Source organism: Camellia sinensis, chromosome 1 (assembly GCF_055761805.1).
Source record: "Camellia sinensis isolate YWXY chromosome 1, ASM5576180v1, whole genome shotgun sequence".
NCBI lineage: Eukaryota > Viridiplantae > Streptophyta > Magnoliopsida > Ericales > Theaceae > Camellia > Camellia sinensis.
The window spans coordinates 21,509,252-21,518,659 of record NC_138961.1 but is presented as its reverse complement, the minus strand read 5'-3'; the positions used below and the strand labels follow the sequence as shown (position 1 = coordinate 21,518,659).

General features: G+C 34.2%; 1 protein-coding gene across 1 annotated transcript; it reads left to right on the top strand.

Annotated features, from left to right (window-relative positions):
* The first annotated feature begins 4,221 nt into the window (after positions 1-4,221).
* On the top strand, positions 4,222-9,320 carry LOC114309523 (ATPase GET3B). The gene is made up of 12 exons (XM_028255265.2): positions 4,222-4,488; positions 5,501-5,712; positions 5,837-5,899; positions 6,050-6,160; positions 6,680-6,754; positions 6,854-6,922; positions 7,000-7,065; positions 7,422-7,496; positions 7,581-7,679; positions 7,839-7,973; positions 8,365-8,532; positions 8,961-9,320. The coding sequence occupies exons 1-11, from the start codon at positions 4,266-4,268 to the stop codon at positions 8,500-8,502; spliced, it is 1,266 nt and encodes a 421-aa protein (XP_028111066.2). The 5' UTR covers positions 4,222-4,265; the 3' UTR covers positions 8,503-8,532; positions 8,961-9,320.
* Positions 9,321-9,408: the final 88 nt, after the last annotated feature.

Genomic DNA, 9,408 nt, shown 5'->3' with positions numbered 1-9,408 from the left:
ACAGTTGTTATCAATGAGTAATAACTTAGTAAAGCTATGTTCAACTTTATATATTTTCTGTATACGAAATAAGATCTGCTGAAAGAAATGCCATGCTTTATACTATGAATGATTGTCCAACAATAACAAACATTGATGATATTATGCCATGATTCAAATATGTTACAAGTGATATTATGCCATGATTCAAGTATGTTACAAGTGATATTATGTTATGATTCAAGTATACTACAAGTTCCTGGTACCGGAGGTTCCTTATGGAACTAACAAGTTATCTATACCCGACTGGAGGTTCCTAAGTGGAACTAACAAGTTTACAAGTTTCCAGTCCGAAGGTTCCTTTATGAGACTGACAAGTTATCCTTACCCGGACGGAGGTTCTTCTATAGAACTGACAAGTATGATTTAAGCCACTCTGTATGAGATTTATCAGCACTAACGGATGTAATACATAAGATTAAGCATGAACTCTGATTTTTGTATACATGCTCAGAATGAGAATACGAATGTGAATTTCAGTTTCAGCCACAGTTATGGGACATCATTCATTTACCCATTTACTTTGTTATTATTCACTGGGCCTCCGCTCACTAGTTATTTATTATGTATGTAGGTGAGCAGGCTCGTGATCAGGCTTAAGATAATGCCTGGAGTATTTTTATGTTAGTCAACCACCTTTTGCGCCTCACGAGGAGGTTCCAGATCAAGTCATGTTTTTGTGGCTGTGTCAATATGAATGTATAAGACTGTTTTTTTTTTTTTTTGGTTTTATGAACAAGTTCTCCTTTTATATGTACTTGAAAGTGACGTGTAAATACTGTACCTATGACGTCACTCGTATGTTTATAAAGTTTAAGATTTTCAGTTCTATGTATGTCTGCACAGCTAATGGACTATGTATATTTCTTTATGTAATTACTTCCGCAGCCCCTAATCTCAAGTCAAGTCTTAAGAGGCCTTTGGTAATCCAAGGATTACTGGCCGGTTACGACGCTAAACCTATAGGGGTGGGTTTGGGTCGTGACACTCCGATCTTGCGAACGTGACAATCCTTAGTGCGATGTCCATCTTTGCCGCACACAAAACATTTGCTTTTGAACCTCTTGTTGAACCCGTTGTTGATCCCTTTATTGACCTTATTAGTGGATCCTTGTTTAGGACCATTGCCATCATACTTCCGCTTTTTGTTGTTGAACTTTGACCCTTGTTTATGTTCCACAACATTTGCTTTAGCCTGCATGGCATGGTTTCCTGATTTCTTGTCGGAACCACGGTTGTCCTCCTCAATCCTGAGCCGCACTATTAGTTCCTCCAATTTCATCTTCTTGTGTTTATGCTTCAGTTAATTCTTGAATTCTTTCCAAGATGGTGGCAATTGTTCAATGATTGCCACTACTTGGAAAGATTCACTGAGAATCATCCCCTTCCGCATGTATGTCATGGAGAATTAATTGGAGATCTTGAACCTGACTAATAACCGTTTTGGAATCCATCATTTTAAAATTTAGAAAACGATCGACAACAAATTTCTTTGTACTGACATCCTCTGTCTTATATTTATGATTCAGAGATTCTCACAGTTCTTTAGTAATACTTTTGACACTATACACATTGTACAGTGTATTGCCCAACCCATTGAGGATATAATTTCGACACAGAAAATCACCATGTTTCCATACATCGACTGCGGTAACCACTTGTTGGTCAGTTTCTCCTTCGTTCAGTGCCACAGCTTTTTCATAAGTGAAGCGAGCCAAATTCAATGTGGTAAGATAAAACATCATCTTTTAAAATCATTTCCATTGAATTTTTCTGGCTTCTCCCCATAATTTACCGGTACTGCCGGCGTCATCGTCATCACTAGCACAACAGGTGTGGGGGTCGGAGTAATAACAGTCTCAATGCTATTTATTTCAGTTGTCATAATTTTGATAACATAATAATACACCAATTACAAATTTATACAAAAAAGAATTTAGACACAAAATAAGCAGAATAATATTTTGTAACAAAATTCTAATGATAAACAGTGTATTACTACTATGTTATTAAAGAAATCATTAAATAGTATATTACTACTATTTAATTTCCCGAAACAAAATATTCATCAATCTAACACAGAAATAAAAATTCAAGAAATCTACTTTAAAATTGTTATATCCACAGTGGTGTGTATGTGTCAATTAAATGTATAAATTAAATAAACAACAAAATAAAATAATTTAGAAAATAATTATATAAATTAAATTCCAAATTAAATGCTTACAGAAATTAAAGTCGATGCTTGTGTTGGACACAATTTCCTTAAAGTAGATTTCGCCCTCGCTCCGGTGCTTCGAGTTTTAACCGGCATCTACTTCCCAGGATGCAACGACTAACACTTGAATTTGTAGCACTACGAAATCAAATCTGGCAAACCAAAACTTTACCGAACCTTTCTCTTTCTTTTTCCTAAAATTAAATGCAGAATAAATGCAGAAAAGAAGAAGACAAAAAGGGAAAAAGAGAGATGAATAAAATTGCTGGAAGGCTTGGCCTTTTATAGGAGAAATAGTAGGTTTTCCGAACAGATGCCAACATATATGCACCTGTTCGGACAGATTTAATAAGCAAAAACCTGTTTGGATAGATATAGATCTGTCCGGGGAAGAATTCAACAGGTATGAACCTGTTCGGGTGGGTTAAGATTTGCTTGGGTGAAGGAAAAATCTGGAGCCAAAATAAAAAATAATTAAATAAATCACAAATGTTTTTAGCCCAAAAAGATAAGTAATGGACCGAACAAGCCTAACCCAACCTCACACCATGCACCTGTGCCCTGCCCGGACGGACAGCGAGGCGCGTGTGGTTTTTGTTTTGGATCCAATGAGTCTAGCCTACTTTACCCATAACTTTACCTTCCACAAACTTGGATACCCTTTAGAGCCCATCCCAAGTATCCCAAGTTAAGGTATATAAACATATTTAAAACCATACGCCTTTCTAATATGGGACAAGTACATTTCACAAATGTATAGAAAATCTACCTAAATCCATTTCCACGAACTCAAAAATGCGCGTTGAATTCACATTTATCCGGAAATGATTTTGAGCAACTAAATACACGGTTTTATTCACTACGTGACATTAAACATGAATCTAATGAAAAACGTTAAAAATAACGCTTGGGTCCCACCTTAATTAATGCTCAAAGTTAGCAAAAAATAAAGTTTTTCCAAAGCCTCCAAAGACATTTTCCAACACATGTATTAGTCCATTTATTTGGAGATAATATTTAAAAAATTAATGAAAATAAATGATACTTTTCATATACTTTGAAGATACAAAATATTGAAAAACAATCATCCCTACTAGACTCTTAATCAAGTTTTCAGAAAGCAACAAAGGCCTCTTTTGAGAAGTCAGCCAGAAATCAGTTTTTAAATTATTTTGAGTTATATTATTTCTTACATATTTTTTAAAAAAGTCAAAACATTAGCTTTTAATTATCTCTTCAAAACATCTTGATATACGGATATTAATTTTTTTAAAGATTATAATTTTTTTGAGTAAATTATACTTTTAATCCTTCTAGTTTGTTTAAAATTTAGTTTGATTTTTATTATTTTAAATTAAATAATTTGAGATTAAATTTGGTTATTCCACCCGATTGAAGGTTAAAATTGATAATTTTAAAACATTTGTTAGTCTTTAAAAATATACACATAAAGAAACTTAAAATAAAATAACCAAATTAAAACTGAAATTAAAGAGTAAGGATTAAATTATTTAAATTAAAATAATAAGAATCAAAATCACATTTAAAGGATTAAATTATTTAAATTAAAATAATAAGAATCAAAATCAAATTTAAGTTAAATCACAATGGTGAGAAGTATAAAAAAATAAAATTTAGGGTAAACTACCAATAGGTCCTAATAATTAAATTTAATTCCCATCAAGTTCTATTGAAAATAAGTCTTAGCAAATTTGTTGCTGAAAATAAATTTTTTGTGATAATTTTTTATATATGTCGCTAAAAATTGACAATTAGTGACTTTTTTTTATTATGATTTTTATAAATTATCACTAAAATTTAAATTAGTGACGTTTTTTATGACAAATTTTTCTTATAAGACTTATTAGACTAATAAGACACCCTATAATTTGTACTTATTATTAAATTTTTTTTAATTATGCTCAATATTAAACGGGTCGAAAATCGTCGGGTCGGATATACCGGATTACATACATATATACAGTCTGTGTGTCAGTTCTGTGCCCATATGAAACAGAAGAAGATGGCAACCCATTTTGCTTCTTCATCCTCAATGTCGTCCCCTTCACTTTTGAGGTACCGATCAACAAATTCTATGGCAATGTTAGGGTTTATCTCTCATTACCCCAAAACCAATCTGGGTCCCTCTCTCCGGGAAGTCAAAACGAGCTTCAGCTCTAGCTTTCTCTCTCTTTCCACCGCAAGAAAACAGCAGAGAAAGTCATTTCTAGGTGAAATCTTCAGTACCCATGTTTTTTTCCCCCCCAATTCCACTATATGTTTGGTTTGTTGCCAATTTTCATCCTCTACTTAGATTTACTGTGAATTTCATTGCACTGATAATTATAGGGTTAATTGTACTAAGACCCCTCAACTATTAGTGAATATCATTTTACCCCTCATCTATGACCCTGTACATATTGACCCCTCAACTATGAAAATGGTATAAATACACCCCTTTTGAGGTCATCTAGAAGGGGTCTGCAGGGCGAAAGTGATACATTTTTTTCTAGTTGAGGGGGTCTTGATCTAAATAACCCTTATGAGTAATTCAGTTAATTGGTTCAACTTTTGAACTAACAATAATTTTTCTTCATGTTTGATAGTACAATTAGAGAATTTATGGGTATGTTTATGTGTCATAGTTTCAATTAAAAAATATCTTTATTAATTGATAATTTTGTTTTCTTAACTGATTTCATTAGGTAGAATAGAGAGATTATTGAGGACATACAAGTGGAATGAAGGAGAAACTAGTAATGGAAAGGAAGAAAGCAAAAAGATTGTGCATAGTGAAGAGAGAATCTTAAAATTTTCTAAGTGAGGTTATTAGATGAAATTTTTTTTATTGAATTTTAGTTGTTTATTTTCCTTTCCATCCAATCAGAAAATCATTTTTTCATTTGAGAAAATTTTAAGATTGGGATAGATACGAGTAGCAAATGGGTATGAGGGTGCTGCGACAGCAATTTGGGGGTAGATTTTATGCCCCAACTTTTCTGGCTTCCAGAAATAATTTTGAGGTTTAGGGCTAGGCTGTAGGATAACAATACTAGTGAATTTTGCATCTACAATAGACCAAAATTGATTTGTCGAGCAATTACTATCATTATAATTGATGAGGAAACCTCAACTTGACGTTTTGATTTGTGTCATTGCTTGATCCCTACTGGTTCATATAAGTAATTTTCCGTAAGGGGAAAGGACGATGCTTAAACTTTCATATATGCTATTTTCTGGCAGTCCGATCAGTGGCAGCTCCTTCAGATACGGCTACTGGTTTTGATGAGATGGTTTCAGGAACCACGAGGAAATATTACATGTTAGGCGGAAAGGGAGGCGTTGGAAAGACAAGTTGTGCTGCATCTCTTGCTGTAAAATTTGCTAACAATGGTCATCCAACTCTTGTTGTTTCAACCGACCCTGCTCATTCTTTGAGTGACTCTTGTGCCCAGGTTTAAGATAATTATTATTTTAGTCCCCAGTGAAGTCATCATTTATGTCGTTCAAGTGTTAATTTCCTTCAAATGTAGTTTTTTATGTTACAAATTACATTCTGGGCATGTGTGTGATTCATAGGATTTGACTGGAGGGACACTAGTACCAGTTGAAGGACCTGATTCTCCATTGTTTGCCCTTGAGGTGTGTGGGAAAGTGATTCGAGTTACTTTTTTATGGTGATAATTTATCTGTCTAGCTTAGTTAGTAACCATGAATTTTCAAATCTGTGCTTTCTTGTTATGATGAACTTGGTGCCTCGTGTTGTAAGATTAAATGTAATACTATTAACAGATAAATCCCGAGAAAGCTAGGGAAGAATTTCGCAGCGTAAACCAGAAAAACGGGGAAAGTGGAATTAAAGATTTTATGGATGGCATGGGCCTTGGAATGATTGTAGAACAGGTAAAGCTTTATTTGTATTCATAATTATTGGAACTTGAGAGCAATTATCTTTCTTAGAGTAACTTGAATTGAGAAATTAATGTCTCGACGGTCTAGATATGCAAATTCTTAATGGGCAATCAAATATGTTCCCTTTTAGTATTGTGGAGCCCTTGTAAGAACACAGCGAAATTTCTGAAAGTATTAAGGGCAAAATCGTCTTTTCACAAATTTGCTAAAGAGGCTGCTTTTTATGGAAAAGTCATCTCAAACAAGCTTATTTGCTTTTGACTTTTTTAGCCAAAAAGCTGCTTCTTTTAGCCAAAAAGCTGCTTCTTTATTTCTTCCCCAGTAGATTCAGATTAATGCCTTTTAGCATTTATGTTTAATTACCTCGCTAATTTCTCATTTTCTATCTGTTTAATTACCTTCCCTAGAATACATTTCTTTTTTTCCAAAAAATATAAAAAATGTCAATTTGCTGATAGCTTTATTATAATGCTGACTCTACTTGTCTATCTTGAAACTATTTATTGAAAGTTAGGAGAACTAAAGCTAGGAGAGCTTCTAGATACACCTCCTCCTGGATTGGATGAAGCGATTGCAATTTCCAAGGCATGTGTGTTCTCTGCTCTGCTTTAATGAATTTTCTCTGTTAACATCTTCTAGGTTTTTTTTTTTTTTTTGTTTGCTGACTTTATAATCTATTATCAGGTTATACAATTCCTTGAATCAGAAGAATATAATATGTTTACTCGAATAGTTTTTGATACTGCCCCAACGGTGAGCAAAAAGTTCACATTTTAGTGTCGTTTCGTTTGTAGAGGTCATTTCTTGAACTTGATGAGTATCGTTTACAGGGTCACACGCTACGTCTTTTGTCCTTGCCAGACTTCTTGGATGCGTCTATAGGGAAGATATTGAAGGTAGAAATCTTTATACAGATTTAAGGCAGCTTATGTTTGAGATCATACGCCGTTTCAATGGGACATTGGTTAGCTTCATGTATTAAGTGAAAGAAATATGTTACAAAATAACTCTATGAACTTATGTCTATACTTCCACATATTATTGGTATCATAGGAGACATCTCTATTTTTCCTTGGGAGAATCTTTAGAATTACCACTGTTAGCTTTCAATTCGCCTCTAACCATCAAATGAAATGTGAATAACCCAATTCTGAAGTTAGTTATATAGATACTGAAATATGTTTCTAGAGACATTTCTAGTGTCCGCTTTCTTACATTCATGGACTTTTATTCTCTGTGTTTCCTATCACAGCTTAGGCAGAAGATAGCTTCAGCTACTTCAGCCATCAAATCCGTCTTCGGTCAAGAAGGAACCCCACAGGATGCTGTAAGCCGCCGATGTCACTGGGAATTGTTGTTGTATTTTGTTTTAATAGAAAGTATTTACTGTTCCATGTTTGTTTTGTTGTAGGCTGACAAGTTAGAGCGTTTAAGGGAAAGGATGCTAAAAGTACGAGAGCTTTTCCGTGATACGGATTCAACAGAATTTGTCATTGTAACAATCCCCACGGTAATGACCTCTAGATTATAGGGCACTGCTTGTTTTCCTTTCTAGTAAAGGCATGTTTGGTTGCAGTTGCAACTCTAGTGGAGGTAAAACCTATTATCTTGTTTCATGAAGAATCTAGAACTGCACAACTGACTTCTCACTTTAAACTATTCTGCTAAGGTGATGGCGGTTAGTGAGTCATCAAGGTTGCGTGCTTCCTTGAAGAAGGAAAATGTTCCTGTCAAGAGGCTTATTGTTAATCAGGTTCTTCCTCCATCTTCCTCGGATTGCAAGTTTTGCGCAATGAAAAGGAAGGTAAATAATCAATTTACAATCTTGTTGCATTATTTACTAGAAATGTGAGGAATTTGACTACCATATATTGATTAACTAAATCTACTTTTTGAATTCTGCCCATGGTTGATATTAATGCATGTTTGGGAATGTAATTGGATTTTCATGAGAATAATTGAATTAATGTTGCCCTAAACCCTTCATTCTTATTGACATTGGCTTTACATTGTGCGAATTTCTAAATTTTGACCAGTTCACTTGTTTCTAAATGGATGGAGCAGATTCCAATAATAAATTTTGGGCATATGTTCAAGCAAGCAACACAAGCGAGCACCTTGTCATATGACATATCTACTTTTCATTTTGTGGGATTAATTTGAAAGTTTCAATTATTTTTATTCAAATGTTACAGGATCAGACACGTGCTCTTGATATGATCCGGAGTGATCCAGAACTCTCTGGTTTGATTTTGGTTGAGGCACCCCTCGTTGATGTGGAGATTAGAGGTGTTCCAGCCCTTCGGTTCTTAGGGGACATGGTTTGGAAATGAAAATCTGCTCAATGATATCAGCATAGTTAGGTAACCTTTTCATTTACCACTTTAAACCGAGTTATTTTTCATGCTTGCAACATACGAATAGAAAGATTCAATTTCATGGTGGGTTTTAAAATTGACGATCCATACGCTACTTTCTTCTTCTTTTTTTTTTTTGGGATAAATAATCAAATTTTATTAGAAAAGCATCAAGGTGATGTAAAAAATACAAAAAAAAATAAACAGCCCACATTGGCCTCACGGAACTAACTAAACAAAATCGCCAGAAAACTAACTAAACAAATACTCCACAAAATCTACAAAAACTAAAACATGAGGATCAATCGAATCTGTAACCCAACTATGGACGTAGACATATTGCCGAACCACGTATCCCTTGTGTTCTACGTGTTTGATTGTTTCTGTTTACTGTTTTTGACATCGAAACTCTTTGATTTCTGCACAACATGCAGGTTACATGTCAAACTCGGTTATCCTAACACTGTTCTCTGTACACAAGGGTGTTCATAATATGAAGCCCATGGAAGAGAAATATTGTGTAACTTACAAGGAAGCTACAGGTACAGAGAAAGTAATGGAACTTTGTTTTTTTTTTTTTATTATTTATAAACATGTTCTTTTAACAAGTACACAATCAAGAGGGAAGAGGAAGAAGGGTTATGTAGAAAGGGAAAGAAAAAGAAGAAAAATCTAGCTGCTGAAATTGACTGTGCAGTGAATCCATCATTACTTGTAATGTTCATTCTGATATTGTTAGACCATACAGATAAAATGAAATTATGTGGGCTATGCCATTTTTTAGTTTGCTTAAATTCTACACAAATCAATATTTTCTTCCTTTGAGCAAACTATTATTTTGACTCTTCATTCCCCCCCCCCCCCCCCTCTCTCTCTCCCTCT